Consider the following 15,931-nt stretch of genomic DNA (forward strand, 5'->3'; position numbering starts at 1 on the left):
ATGGTGATATTATCTCTCATTTCTCTGCTATAATCTTGAAAACAAAATTATTTCTTAATATTTATATTCCCTAATTCTTTGAGTATTGATGTCATTTTATATTCATCTAGTTGCTTCCCATTTCCTTCTGTTATGCCTTTGATATTTTTTAGAGCTCATCTTCATGTTTGTTTTATTAAATCATTAGGGTAGTGCTGAAGTACTCTGGGCATACAGGAATACTTCATTATATTGCAGGTCATAGTAACTGAAAACCACTAATGAGACCTTTCCATAGATCTGTTGTGTGACACTGAGCTCATTCCACTCTTGAAGCCTCATTTACTAAGGTTTCAACTTGTAAAATGAGAGCTGATAGTTTTAAACATGCTGCTGCTTTAATTGAAAAAGCAGTAGAGTCCTGGATTTAGTCTGTTAGAACTTTTCCCTTCTTCTCCAATTCCTAAAGAAAGCCTTGTGGAATCTAAATACTATTCAGATCAGTTTCTGCATAAAATTTCTTTTAAAAAAAATTGTGATAAAATATGTGTATAAAATTTATCATTTTGTTTTCAGTATACAGTTCAGTGACATTAAGTACATTAATACAGTAGTGCAACCATCATGACATCCATTCCCAGAACTTCTTCATTTTCCTAAAATAAAGCTCTTTACCTATTAAACAGTTCTCCAGCCCCAGGCAGTTACCTTTCAGTCTATGAATTTTACTACCCTCAGTACCCATTATACTTGGAATCATACAGTATTTGTCCTTTTGTGACTGGCTTATTTCAGTTAGTGTAACATCTTCAAGGTTCATCCATGTCATAGCATGTATCAGAATTATGTTTTTTTTCAAGGTTAATAATATCCTATTGTGTATATATAATGTATTCTGTTCATCTATTCATCTGTTAATGAGCATTTGGGTTATATCCCATCTTTTGGCTATTCTGGGTAGTACTGCTGTGAGCATTGGTATGCAAATATCTCTTCCAGTCTCTGCTTTCATTTCTTTGTGTGTATACTGAGAAGTGGAATTGCTGGATCATATGGTAATTCTTTGGTTAGTTTTTTTATCTGCATAATCTCATAAAATCTCTTTTAGCATTAATATTTGGATTTCCCCCTCATATATCCAGCCCAATCACATTTTATAAGCATGACTTGAAGCCCTATATTAAGATTTTTAAGACCATATTCATTGTGATTTTTTTACTCTGATTTTATGTTGTATGACTTGTAATGTTTGTAGCACATGTGAGTTCCATATTTTTATTTGCCAGTATCATGTCCCTGGTAGCTTGGACGGTAAAGCGTCTGCCTACAATGTGGGAGTTCTGGGTTCAATCCCTGGGTCATGAAGATCCCCTGGAGAAGGAAATGGCAACCCACTCCAGTATTGATGCCTGGAAAATCCCACGGACCGAGGAGCCTGGTGGGCTTCAGTCCATGGGGTCACAAAGAGTCGAACACAACTGAGCGACTTCTCTTCACTTCACATCATGTCCCCACTTCCTTCCTTTCTTTCCCAGCTTAGATTCCATGAGCCCTTACCATCTGAGCCACCAGGGAAGCCCTCTCATTGTGATCAATCCTTTGCAAACCTCCTAACCTTTTTGCCCTCTTCTCTCTACACTGTACTTGCCTTCAGAATTCCCAAACCTGTTTAAACCTAGCTCTCTACCAACTCTGTGTCTGCACCCAAGTAGCTGAACATGGATAAAGTAAAAGCACAAACCATGGGGACTTGCCTTATTTAAAATTTATAGTCACAAATCTCAAATTAAACTATCCCACCATCATAATTTTTTCTTCATTTTCTTTTCATTCTCCCTATTTTTCCCTTTTATCTCAGCTTTCCGATATTTCTTTTACTACTTTCCATGGATGACTTCATTTTGCTATCAAAATAAGTACAGTCAGCAGAGATTGAGCCCACCGTATTGTCCCATCACCAGATCTCACTTCTGGTCTGTATGCAGATATTTTGTTCTGCCTTCTCTCAAAATAGATGATCTGACACTGTTTCATCCAAAGCCAAATCTTCCACTTGTGCACTGATCCTGTCTGCTCTTATCTCCCCAAGAACTTTGCTTCGGTATTTATTCCTCATCTCACTCCCATGATAAATTTTTACCTAAGTTATTCTCAACATAAGTAAATATATTTTATTGTCTTTAATATGAAAACCAAAAAAAATCTATCTTTGAGTCTATCACCTTATTTCTCTAAGCCTTTATCTAGGAAAATTCATTTATAGAGTTGCCTATAAAGTCATTCAAGAATGAAACTTAAAGAGTAATATTGCAGATAACATGTAGGAACTACCTAGTTTCAGAAATAAAACATTGTCAACTCAATTGAATGCCCCTGTGAACATTCCCCAGTGGACTTCCTTCCCTATTCACCAAATGTCACGTGTTCCTCTAACTTAGTTGCTGCTGCTGCTGCTAAGTCACGTCAGTCGTGTCTGACTGTGCAACCCCATAGACGGAAGCCCACCAGTCTCCTCTTGTCCCTGGGATGCTCCAGGCAAGAACACTGGAGTGGGTTGCCATTTCCTTCTCCAATGCGTGAAAGTGAAGTCGCTCAGTCGTGTCTGACTCTTAGCGACCCCATGGACTGTAGCCTACCAGGCTCCTCCATCCATGGGATTTCCCAGGCAAGAGTACTGGAATGGGGTGCCATTGCCTTCTCCATCTAACCTAGTTAGGTATTATCTTTAGTTTGCTCCATTGTGATTGTCCTAGTGTGTGACTACACTGATTGCAGTAGTCAATTTTCTGTCTTTATAAAATTCAACTTTTTAGTATCCTTTGATAGCGTTAATCTCAGCTACTTTTTTGAAACTCTTGGTTCGAGAATGTTTTCTGTTCTGTCAGTTTATTCACTGTCAGTATTTCTCTTTCCCAGTGCTATTTCCTAGTCCTGAAATGACCAATCTTTCTTTCATACCATTGAAATGTGGAATACTCTAGGACTTACTTCTCTAACCTTTTCTCTTCCTATCTTTACTTTCTCTATGGTTTATCTGATAGCTTAAATATCATCCATTGGCTGATAATCTTAATTATTCCTAATATTTAGGACTAATGAGTAGGAATAATTAGGAATTACCGGTAATAATTATTAATTATCGGTAATTCCTAATTATTCCTACTCACTTCATGAATTCCAGACCTGCATATATAACCTAATAGTTACCTCCCCCTGAATGTCAAAACACAGAATTTTCTGTCTTCCCCTAATTCCAGCCTAAACCCACTCTTTCCTTCACTTTCATCCAGTATCCTTTATTGAGACAGATCTGTAAACGGGGAGTCATCCTTGCTTTCTCTAATACTCATACTTCAGTTTCAGCCCATTGACAAAATTTATCTTATTTCTAACCACTTAATCACTACCACTATTCTACTACCCTAATCAAAACCACCGCTACTTCTCACTTTAGCTATTGTAGTAGCCTCTTAACTCATTTCCTGGCAGCCAGTCTCTCACCCTTTGTGTTTTGCCCTACAACATCCAGAATTACCAAAACCTTCCAGTATTTTTCTAACTTTAAAAATGAAATCTGGATTCTTTATTATGGCTTTTAAGGCTCTATACAAACAAAACCTGCTATTTCTCCAAACTCATTTCCTACAGCTTGTTGTTGTTCTTAAAATTAAATATGCATAAACTCTTAATGCTAAACACCATTTCTCCTGTTCCACTCCACCCCCTTTAGTTGATTCTCATGCAGGTCATCTTGGGACCACACCATTGAGAAACAGTGTTTTGGTAAATCTAGATAATGAGAGGACAGGAATGTATTTCCTTACCAAAGAAGTTTTTTTGAACTTCTTGCTTTTCTCTCCATGACAATGAAGTTTGAAGACTGTTCTGCAGGTGACACTACCCACCCCCCCATTCATTACCAGCAAATAGCATATTGCTCTATTCCATGGAAATACTATTTGTCTTTATATCTAATTTCTTTAAAAATCCAATAGTAAACACTTAGTGTGCTTTAGATACCAGGCAAATAGGTGGTTAATTTGGAATTTTAGTCATGGGATTACAAAATTTGACTTAGACATTGTTATGGACGATGAGCCTCAGACAGGTAAGACTTTATTTAGAAAAGAAGTTGACCTTCAAATCAACCAAAATGTTTGTATGAGCAGTGAATTTTTAAATTATTTGTTAGCAAGTTGCATTTAAGATTATATTTGATATTTTTCATCCAGTGACTGTGAGTTTTGATTGCATATGGTTATTTTGGTTTAATCATAAGTCTCTTTCAACTTTGTAAATGAACTATCATCTTAGTTGCCATTTTTAAAAATACTGCTAACCCTACTCAGTTCTGTGGTCAAACAGTGGATGGGGATTGGTGATATTTTATTTAAATTTTCCAGGAAGTAAATTTGTTTTCTAATTTCAAATTAATAACTTCTGTATTTCATGATGAGTTCTAAAACATTTTATAATAATTCATTTTAACGATTGAAGGTTAGGGAGAATAAGATTAATCATAATGCATTGAGTAACATCTCTGACTCTTAACAATTGCCTCTTCATTTTACCTCTGATTATTTTAGTAAATTTTAATTTTATACAGTACTCTCTTCTAAGTTGAAAGAAGTATTTGCCTTCTATGGTATAAGCAAAAGGTCAAATACGTTTCCCTTATCTAACGTATATTGAATTATGGCCTATTCAGCTATTAAAATGGTTACTGACTTGGGTAAAATATTATGCTTTTCAGGATTTCAGGTTTATTTTATAACTAGAAAGTTATTTTATACGGAGTCTGTAAAATATATTCAGCTGGCTGTGTCCTGCTTGTTCTTCTGTAGATCATGAACTAAGAATGGTTTTTATATTTTTGAAAGGTTTTTTAAAAGAATATGCAGCATGACTCTATTGGTCTGCAAAACCTAAAATATTTATCTTCTGGCTTTTCTATATTTTTTAAATATTATCAAAAGATTATAAACTCAAGAAGTGTGGTAAATTTATTTTACTTTAATAATTAGAATGCCTTAAATTATCTTATTGCACCTTAAGAATATAAGCAGTTAATGGAGTTATCAATTATGTTTTTATATGTGAAAAAGCAAATTTGTAAAGATGTCATTTCCTCTTACCAAATTTTGTTTCAGAAATAATTAGCATGTAAATTAGTACCTTTGGATTTGAATTATCTAAAAAGCATCTTAATTTATGCAGGTATTAAATGAAAGACCAGCATATTTCTTTTTCCTATTACTAACATTGCTGTATGTTTGTACCTTTCTTCCCTCCATGTAGATAGAAGCAGATTTGGGATATCCTGGAGGTAAAGCAAGAATTATTCATAAGGAATCTGATATCATTACTGCCTTTGCTGTTAACAAAGTAAGTACATCGACTTTTTTCTTTAATTAAGTATTCATAGTTGGAGAATGTCTCCTATTCTGTCAGTTTATTTACTAGTATTGTTTCCCTTTCTCAAAGCTATTTTTCTACTCCCTAAATTGCAATCTGAGTAAATTCTTTATTATATAAGATGATTATATTGCTTGATAATTTATTTGACTTTGGATATATAGCAGATAAAAATACTTTATTACTAAACAGAGGGAAGTCTCAAATATTTATATATGCAGTTGTCTTGAGAATTATTGTGTTTTATTTTTATTTTTTGGCCATGCAGCAGGGCATGTGGGATCTTAGTTCCCTGTTTAGGGATCGAATTCACACCCCCTGCAGTGGAAGGATGGCGTCTTAACCACTGGACCACCAGGGACGTCCCCTGCCTTTACAGTTTATACAACACATCCAATTAATCCAAAGAAAATGTTTTCTGTCTTTCTTATATGAATATGTTGAATGTGATTCTTAGATCAAAATTAAGCTTAAATGTGACTCACAGAAAGTCTTCCTCTTTAACTTTTAGCTATAATAGCTGCCCAACTAGAGTGTTTGCTTTGTATCCCTTACCCTTCTACTCAGCATCCTCCATAGAGGTGTCTATAAGCTGCTTACAGAAGAGGTAGCCTTAGGTACAGTGGTCCATGGTTGAAATTTGTCTTAGCACTTTCTCCTCCTTTCTTGCCTAACTGCCTTACTAAAAAATGTATGAAAACTTCTAGTTACTCATTTCCTTTTACTACCAATAACCTAAAGGAGATATATATCTAGATATGTGTGTGTATATATATCAGTTCAGTTCAGCCGCTCAGTCATGTCTGACTCTTTGCGACCCCATGGATTGCAGCACTCCAGGCCTCCCTGTCCATCACCAAGTCCCAGAGTTTACTCAAACTCAGGTCCATTGAGTCAGTGATGCCATCTAATCATCTCATCCTCTGTTGTCCCTTTCTTCTCCTGCCTTTGAGATATATATATATATATATATATATATATATATACACACACACACATACACACATACACACTTTTTCATGTATTCATAACTTTAAAATATTTAGATCATATCCTATGGCATTACCCATTCAATAACCATTCACCAACTGGTTCTTCATTGTCCTATGCTTGTCTGTCTTGTCTTTGATTTCATCTAGATAGTGCCTTTGTCATTCTTTCCTCATCTTTTCCTAGGTTCCTTGTCTCATTTCCTCATAGACACTCCTGATTAATGACTAGTTCTGTTCATAGCAGGCAAGTTTGGAATTAGCCCCTTAGCCAGGCAGTTCTCATGATGTGCTAATATATAATATGATACATACATGTGAAATACAAATTCAAAATTATTATCTATACACAACTAGTACCTTCCTTCTCCTGAAGAAAATAAGATTTTAATATTTTGTGTTATAAAACAAACTAGCTTTTTTCTCTTATTTGAATTTATATAACTAGTTGAACAGTCATCCTCATGATAATAATACAGAGTCTTCTGTTGACTTTTTAAGAGTGTACTTGTTTAATTTTTATTTCTCCAGTTATTTTGTTAAATTTTTACATCTTTGCTAAATTTGTAGGTAAATAATATCTTTCGCTTTAAATTGCAGTAATTAAAAATGGTGATAACATTGAACTTTTCCTCATTTGTGTAGTTGTGGATTATCTGTCAAGCACTGTGAAGGATCTGAGATACTCCCCTGCATTCAATCTAACAAGTTAGCTTTTACAATTTAATGGATACTGTTAGAAGACACAAGACTCCAGGACCAGAGACAAAGTATAGTTTATTACTAACAGCAAAAGCAAAAGCTAGAACATTAGCATTTTTGCTCTGGTTCCCTAAGGTGCAATTCCTAGTGACAGCAAGAGGGCTAGATGATACCTAAACAAAGTGTGTTGCATTACAGGCGGAGAACAGTGAGTTCAGGGAACCCAAATCTTTTCTAATGGACAGTAAGCATATCTGCCTTTTGATCTGGAGGGAGAGACTATAGCTATATAGGCATCCTGATAATAATACTGTGAAACAAAGGCAGTCATTGACTAACTCACAAGACACACAGAAGTAGAGAGTCACATGGAGAATTACCTTCCAGCAGTGTAGTTAATTTCCTTTTTTCCACATATCTCTGGAGTCTCAGTTTTTTCAGTCTCAGTTTGTATTAGAATTTTGCATAATTGAAATATTAGTCCTGTTTTCTCTTTGCTATCAATAATCTTCCTTTTTTCCTTTAAAGATACACGTTTTAAATTTGTAGATGTTGAAAGTTTTCTATCATTTAATCTGACCAACTTTTCACTGATGATTTTTTTCTGAAATACTTACTTCATCACCTTTTCTTGGTGAGTGAAGTAAGTGAAGTCGCTCAGTCATGTCCGACTCTTTGTGACCCCGTGGACTGTGGCTCACCAGGCTCCTCCGTCCATGCGATTCTCCAGGCAAGAATACTGGAGTGGATTGCCATTTCCTTCTCCAGGGAATTTTCCCAACCCAGGGATCAAATTCAGGTCTCCCGCATTGCAGGCAGACGCTTTAACCTCTGAGCCACCAGGGAAGCCCTAAAAAAGTGAAAGTCGCTCAGTCGTGTCCGACTCTTTGCGATCCCATGGACTATACAGCCCACAGAATTGTCCAGGCCGAAATACTGGAGTGGATAGCTTTTCCCTTCTCCAGGGAATCTTCCCATCCAGGGACTGAACTCACGTCTCCCACACTGCAGGCGGATTCTTTACTAACTGAGACACGAGACCCCTTCCCAAATTCTGTTTGTCTTGCCTAGGATTGAAAGGCTTTAGGAGAAAGAAATACCATCTTATTTGAATAATTCACCGTTATTTCTTCAGTTTGAAGTTCTTATCTCCCTTGCCTTTGTTTACCTTCCAGGGCTCTTATATTTTTCAATATCTCACTTCACATTTCTGAACTGTGCAAATTTTAGGGAGATAGTACCATTCTAGTAGACTAGAGAGAGTGCTACTGGCAGAAGAAATGACGTGGCACTTGCATTTCCGTTTGTAGCTGCCTTCTGTTGAGCGCTGTGAAAGTCTCAAAATATAAACATATCTCCAAGTTCATCCTGATGGTTATCTCAAAGTTTAATTATTAAAATATTTATTTGTGAAAATAATATTTATCTATACCTTAAGTTATCATTTCTAGAGGCTGTTTTGTAGTCTCCATTTTCAAAAGTAGCCCATATATACACTATGCTTTCTTTATTTAAAAATTATTATATGATTTATTTTTCAGGCGAATAGAAATTGCATAGCAATTGCTTCGAGCCATGATGTTCAAGAACTAGATGTTTCTGGAATTCTGGCTACACAGATCTATACTTGGGTAGATGATGATGTAGAAGTGGAAACCAAAGGGTACCCTTTTACTTTGTTTTTAAATGGTGATATTGTAGTATGAATGATGATATCCACAGAACTGTACCTTTCAAGTTTTTTTTTTAAAGGAATATTCCTAGATTGTAAGCAAAATGGAAGTTGATATGCTAAAGAATAAAGAAGTGGGATGGCTTGAACTTTAAAAAAGTGGGTTGAGGGTTGGAAGGGAATAAGAGAAGGGATCTGACATTGTTCATGCATGGAATTATTGGCTGTGAGTTAGGAGTTGAGCTGAAGAAAATTAATTTTAAAGAGAAATGCAAAGTCATATGTTAGAGCTTTCAGGTATAACAAGAAATGAAGACCTTTCTTCGTTGATTTATTCTGGCTGACATTCCTTTGTAGATCAGAAGATTTCTTGGTTATACATGCTCGTGATGATTTAACAGCTGTGCAAGGTACAACCCCATATACACATAGCAATCCTGGTACTCCAATTAACATGCCATGGCTTGGTAGTACACAGACTGGCAGAGGAGCATCTGTGGTATGTAAAGTTAAAAATGTTTGTGTATAAATGTCTGCTTTTTCCCTCTAAATTAATAAGATAAAGGATGTAAATGTTTTTTAAAAATTTAATTTTTTTAGTAAGTCATACTTTTTGGAAGTTCTGATTTTTTTATTTGAAGAATAATAGGTTTTCATTTGATAACAAAAATTATTTTAAATAAATGAAAATACAAAGAGATGTATTTTAAGTAATAATTATTTGAAACTTACTGTTCCAAATTAGACCTCAGCAAACCACATGCTGTGGGTCAGATCCTGCCTACCACCTGTTTTTGTGTCAACATGCTAAGAATTTATATTTTTAAGCCATTAAAAAAAATCAAAATAAGTATGGTATTTTGTGACACATGAAAATTATATGAAATTTAGATTTTATTGTGTATAAATAAAGTTTTATTAGAACATGGCCACACATTTTTTTAGTATTTCGTTTATGGATGCTTTCACATTACAATGGTAAAATTGAGATTCTGAGACAGAGACTATATGCCCATAAAGCACCAAACATTTATTTATCTAATTCTTTTCAAAAAAGATTTTCCAAATCCTAGCCTAGATAATATTTTTAAATGGTTATCAACTAACAACTCTTAGTTGATGCTGAGACAAATATATTTTTCTTTTCATGAAAAATAAAAATGATACAAATTTTTTTTTAATTTAAGCAAAATATAATATGCAGATGAACTGAAAAAGTATGATGATGTGGAAGTGGAAACCAAAGGGTACCCTTTTACTTTGTTTTTAAATGGTGATATTGTAGTATGAATGACGATATCCACAGAACTGTACCCTGATTACCTAGGATATAATCCATAGCTGTATCTACATGAGTACAGAAATCGATACACAGAACCAAAGAAACCCAGCACCAGCAATTTTTCAATGACTTGCTAGGTGGTAGGTGTTTTTTTTTCCCCACAGTTTCTTAAGTCCTGTAGAATTCTGTCTTTGCACCCCCTGCCAATTTTTTGACTAATTAGTGAAGATAATTCTTTAAATAAAGCTTGATTATCTTTAATAATACCTGATAATATTTTATACTTAATGCAGTTCCTTTACCAATCATATAACCTTAGTATTGTTTGAGATATCTGTTGTAGCTGTTACATTACTCCACTTAACCATTCTTTAGATGAAGCTTGAGATCGAGAAAGGTCAAAGAATTTAACTCAGGTCACTGTCTCCAATTTGTGGTAGAGCTTCTGTTAAAGCCCTCCATTCCTCTTCACTCATTGATTTCATGGAGGACTGTTTTAAGTATTGAATTGAAGAATATGAAAAACAATCTAGTGATTATTCAGAAGAAAAGACTTGGTCATTAATAGTTAATTTTTTCCATTGGACAGATACATTAAAATTCACTTGTAAAACTTAACGATGTTATCTTTTTTGTTTTTTTTATTTTTAAAATTTTAAAATCTTTAATTCTTACATGCGTTCCCAAACATGAACCCCCCTCCCACCTCCCTCCCCATAACATCTCTCTGGGTCATCCCCATGCACCAGCCCCAAGCATGCTGTATCCTGCGTCAGACATAGACTGGCGATTCAATTCTTACATGATAGTATACATGTTTCAATGCCATTCTCCCAAATCATCCCACCCTCTCCCTCTCCCTCTGAGTCCAAAAGTCCGTTATACACATCTGTGTCTTTTTTCCTGTCTTGCATACAGGGTCGTCATTGCCATCTTTCTAAATTCCATATATATGTGTTAGTATACTGTATTGGTGTTTTTCTTTCTGGCTTACTTCACTCTGTATAATTGGCTCCAGTTTCATCCATCTCATCAGAACTGATTCAAATGAATTCTTTTTAATGGCTGAGTAATACTCCATTGTGTATATGTACCACAGCTTTCTTATCCATTCATCTGCTGATGGACATCTAGGTTGTTTCCATGTCCTGGCTATTATAAACAGTGCTGCGATGAACATTGGGGTACATGTGTCTCTTTCAATTCTGGTTTCCTCGGTGTGTATGCCCAGCATTGGGATTGCTGGGTCATAAGGTAGTTCGATTTGCAATTTTTTAAGGAATCTCCACACTGTTCTCCATAGTGGCTGTACTAGTTTGCATTCCCACCAACAGTGTAGGAGGGTTCCCTTTTCTCCACACCCTCTCCAGCATTTATTGCTTGCAGATTTTTGGATCGCAGACATTCTGACTGGTGTGAAGTGGTACCTCATTGTGGTTTTGATTTGCATTTCTCTAATAATGAGTGATGTTGAGCATCTTTTCATGTGTTTGTTAGCCATCCGTATGTCTTCTTTGGAGAAATGTCTATTTAGTTCTTTGGCCCATTTTTTGATTGGGTCATTTATTTTTCTGGAATTGAGCTGTATAAGTTGCTTGTATATTTTGGAGAACTTAGAATATACAAAATATATTAAAAGAAATCATAAGCATTTTTTCCAGCTCTATTTTCAGAGAATATAATACAATTCTTCCTGAAACAGTTTTCTTTCTGGTCTCTGCTTCTACAACTGCTCCCTGTGTCTGTTACACAGCAGGCAGAGTTTCTCTTTTCTAAAACATCACTCAGGTTATCACTCCCATGCTTAAAACTAAGATTTCCCAGTACTGCTTTAAAACACGTCCTTCACATGGCTTCTAAGGCCCTGTGTGACTTAAACTCAGCCAGCCTCTGCAGTAGCATCTCCCTTTTTTCCCCACTGGATTCTCTTTGCTCTCTAGTTGCAGTGACCTTCTTTCTACCACTTGAACACATCAGACTTAGAGCCTCTGCCTTGGTTTCTACTCAGAATACTTGCTGTTTACCATTCAAATCTCAACTCAGATTCCCAGAGATTTCTCTTGTTTCCCTAGCAAAGGTATCTGCTCCTGCCTCCTCTACTCCCAGTTATCCTGTTTTCTCATTTGATAGTCATATTATCCCATTTTATCATCTCTATAGCTTTTATCAATTTATAAATTATCTATTATTATTTGGTTGTATTTTTTTTATACCCTTCTGAATGTAAGCTCTTTGAGAGTTTATTACGTGTCTACTTTATACACACTGGTGATCTCTAAGTAGAATGTGCTTAACCTTTAGTCAATGCTCAGAAAATATTTGCTTATTCTCCAGAGCATTTTTATGTGGAAATTTACCTTTGTCATTCTTCTTAGGACTGAATTTTCTTCCTATTTAAATGTTAGAACATCTTTTTAGGTGGTGTCATTGTGGTTTGCAAACATAAGTATTGGGATTACCCCACTCCAGCCTCAGGAAAAAGACACCAGTATAATAAGGTGGTTCCTTTTATATAGATCTACTAAAATAATCAGTGATTTCTTTTCCCTTGTACTAGTCTGCATATGCTTTCAGAAACTTAACTCTTTGTATTTTTTATTCATGATTTTCCTTTCTTTGATACTCTTATTAGGAAAAAAAGTAGTTGAAAGAAAAATCAAGAATCCTCAGGCTGTTTTTTTTAATTGAGACTAGAGGTTTAAAAATGATGTTTACTAAACAGAAATAACATTCAGCAGGCTTTCAGTTTTTGTGGGTAGGGAATTTGATCAGATATTTTCTAGTCCTATTATTTTATTAAATTATGCATACTAACGAAAAGGAATACTAGTTAGGACCAGTTTCTGCTCTTTTGGAGTATAGCTGTATCAAACATGTCTTTCAGTGTTTCTGTTCCTCCCTGATTCTGCTGACCTAGTTCCATCCTTCCCTATTATATCCCCACTTTACTTATGGCTTTGGCCTAATTAAACAATTTAAAATCCAAAAGAACAATCACAACGAAAAAATGTGCATGAGACTGGTGATACACACTTAGGATAATCTATAACTTTAGTTATAGTCTATAAGTAGGATATATCCTGTAAATTAAAATTATCCCTTTAGTTTCAAGTACTTAGTTTACTCTTGTTTGACAGGCTACTTAAACCATTCAAAGCATAATTTTAAAATGGATAAATAAATAGTTCCAAACTATCAGTTAAAAATTTATACAGTTTTCTGTTTACCTCTTTTTTTTTTTCACATGCTTCTGCCTGTCTTTTTAACCTTATCCTATTCAGGATTATTCCAATAAATTTAATGGGATCAGAAAAGAATTGGCAAGAAAGGAGGTAAGACTAAATTCTTGAGGTGAATTTGTTCTTAGATCCTAGGCAATGATGCAGAAAATGTATGTACACTTAAAATGTTAGCTGAGCTGTTAAAAATTTTATTTCTGTTATCATATTTAGTATTTTTAGCACCCATTATGATAGTTATGGAATCACACAAAAATAAATGTTACTTGAATTTCCTGTCACAATATAAAATTTTAATGCTACTTTTTATTAAAAGTGTAAATGAATGATTTTTCTTTGTTAACAGATGATTAAGAAAGCCATTAATAATGTCAGAAGAATGACTTCTCATCCAACTCTTCCTTACTGTAAGTTGATAATAAGCCATTATTGTAAAGAATTTAAAGGAAAATTGTAGTATCAATCAAAAGTAGTCAACTTTTATTTTGTTGTTGTTGAGAATGTTTGCTAGCAAGTAAAATCACCTCAAAATTGAGTAAAAATAGAGAAAGTAATTTTCCTGAATTAATAAAGACTAACCTAATGTGTAAATTTTTAGCATTTTGCTGCATATTTCTTAGCACATTTTATTTTTGAGCATTTCTGTACTCTTCATAGTGTTAAATTATAGCTGACAATTACTGTTTTAATAATTGGATCACTCTCATCTTTTATTATATAGACCAGAACCATATCTTGATCATTTAGAGGCTCATCATAATCAGTTTTTTTTTTTTTTAATATATGTCAGTTTATCTTTTATCAGACACACTAATAGTAAGTATAGTGGTTATACAGTCCAAGGCAGGATATATTTATTTTCAGTTAATCTTCCTAGGAATCTCAAAAGTTTTTCTTCCTTTAACAAAGAACTTAATTAATGGGGAATTATTGGAAGTATTGAAGCAGAAATAATAATACATATAACATAAAATTAACTGTTGGGTTGGAATCAGTATTCATATTGGCATGTGAGTATTTTAAGTTTTTTTTAGTAAGATTTTTAAGTTGTGCCCTTCATCAAGTTGTCCTACCACACAGTAACAAAAATAGTAAAAATAGTGCATGTTAATTAAAAGATACTCATGTCCCTCCAATTTAATAACCTATTAAAAATTGTACCACCTTTTTTATGAGAAATATTCTGATGAAATACAAGTGACAAAACCAAAGTTCTTTTTACTTAATGATCACAAGTGCTGTAAGCATGTGTTATCAAATTTGTATACCAGTGTCTAATAAAAGTGTTCAAGAGAGCCATATACTTAAGATGAATAGGTAGCTTCTATTACTTATGCTAGAGATATAAAATAATACTGAAAACTTTAGTCGATTTTTCACTATGTTGAATTTATTCAATACTAGAAGTATATGTTTTCTATCCGCAAGTCTAATGTAAAACATGAACTAAAAACAATCATGAGATGGTTTAGAGAGAAAGGAGTTAAAGGTGTTTTATATATAAAGTGTAGATAATATGAATCCCACAGCAGGAAAATTTGGCATTGCTTAAAACCTATCCTTACTCTTTGCAGTAGGGTTTAGAAGTTTCCTGAAATATTGAAGGGATTTCATTATATCTCAGCCCTAAAGCATGTGTGATGACAATTGACTAGTTTATAAATATGCTCTGCCTCAAGCCCATAGATTTAAATAAAATAATTCCTTGATTCAAAGAAAATTAATGGGCTTATTTTCATAGTTCTTAGGTAATATCATGTAACTTCTGTCTTGGGAAAAGTACTTTCTCCATTCAGAGAACCACTGTAGCTGACAGAGAGTTGAAAAATTAAATGCTAATTAGTCACTGAAATTTTTTTACAGTATATTGTTTCATATCATGAATAAGTCTCACAGATAGTAATTTAGTTCAACTGTGGGCTCCTTTCATGAACTGGAGTTTAAAAATGAGTTAGTTAGTTAGTTTTAAAAATTTTTTGTTTTTTGTTTTTTTTTTGTCATGCTGTGTCTTTGTTGCTGCTTGAGCTTTTTCCATTGCAGTGTATGGCTTCTAATTGCAGTGGTTTCTCTTGTTGTGGAGCACAAGCTCTAGGGAGCATGGACTTCAGTGGTTTTGATGCATGGGCTCAGTAGGTGTGGCTCCCCAGCTCTAGAGCAGAGGCTCGGTAGTTGTGGTGCACGGGCTAAGGTACTTTATGGCGTGTGGGATCTTCCCGAACCAGGGATTGAACTCGTGTCTCCTGCATTAGCAGGTGAATTCTTTGCCATTGAACCACCAGGGAAGCCCTGAAATAGGTTTTTAAAAAAATTTGACTGAATTGCTGATACTTCAAAACAGTTCCTTTCTTCCTTGAAACAGATTTTTAAAAGATCTTAGTCATTATAAACCAATACTTTTGGACTTAAGGAAAATTTTATAGAAGTTAATCTGATGAGTTGAAATAGAAAGGTAAATCTTAAAAAGAAAGTTCCATTAAAAAAAAATAATGATTTTGTCAAAATTTTTAAGCTTGCATTTAACTGTTCCCACACCTATATAGCATAACACTCTCCGGTTACTAATGAGGGATATTTACTCAGACAACTTGGTTATAGGAACCTTTTGGTTTTTTTTAACTTTATAAAGTTTTAAGAGAGTATTTCATTTTCATCT

General features: G+C 34.3%; 1 protein-coding gene across 3 annotated transcripts in view; it reads left to right on the plus strand.

Moving 5' to 3' along the window:
• The window catches only part of DMXL1 (Dmx like 1), a 134,348-nt gene that overhangs the window by 93,524 nt on the left and 24,893 nt on the right, over nucleotides 1-15,931 (plus strand). For all 3 annotated transcript variants that reach the window (XM_018050665.1, XM_018050666.1, XM_018050667.1), the window contains 4 exons: nucleotides 5,278-5,364; nucleotides 8,627-8,748; nucleotides 9,115-9,256; nucleotides 13,625-13,685. In XM_018050665.1, coding sequence (XP_017906154.1) covers nucleotides 5,278-5,364; nucleotides 8,627-8,748; nucleotides 9,115-9,256; nucleotides 13,625-13,685 — 412 coding nt within the window. The remainder of the gene's footprint in view (nucleotides 1-5,277; nucleotides 5,365-8,626; nucleotides 8,749-9,114; nucleotides 9,257-13,624; nucleotides 13,686-15,931) is intronic.

This window comes from Capra hircus, chromosome 7 (assembly GCF_001704415.2).
Source record: "Capra hircus breed San Clemente chromosome 7, ASM170441v1, whole genome shotgun sequence".
Lineage (NCBI taxonomy): Eukaryota > Metazoa > Chordata > Mammalia > Artiodactyla > Bovidae > Capra > Capra hircus.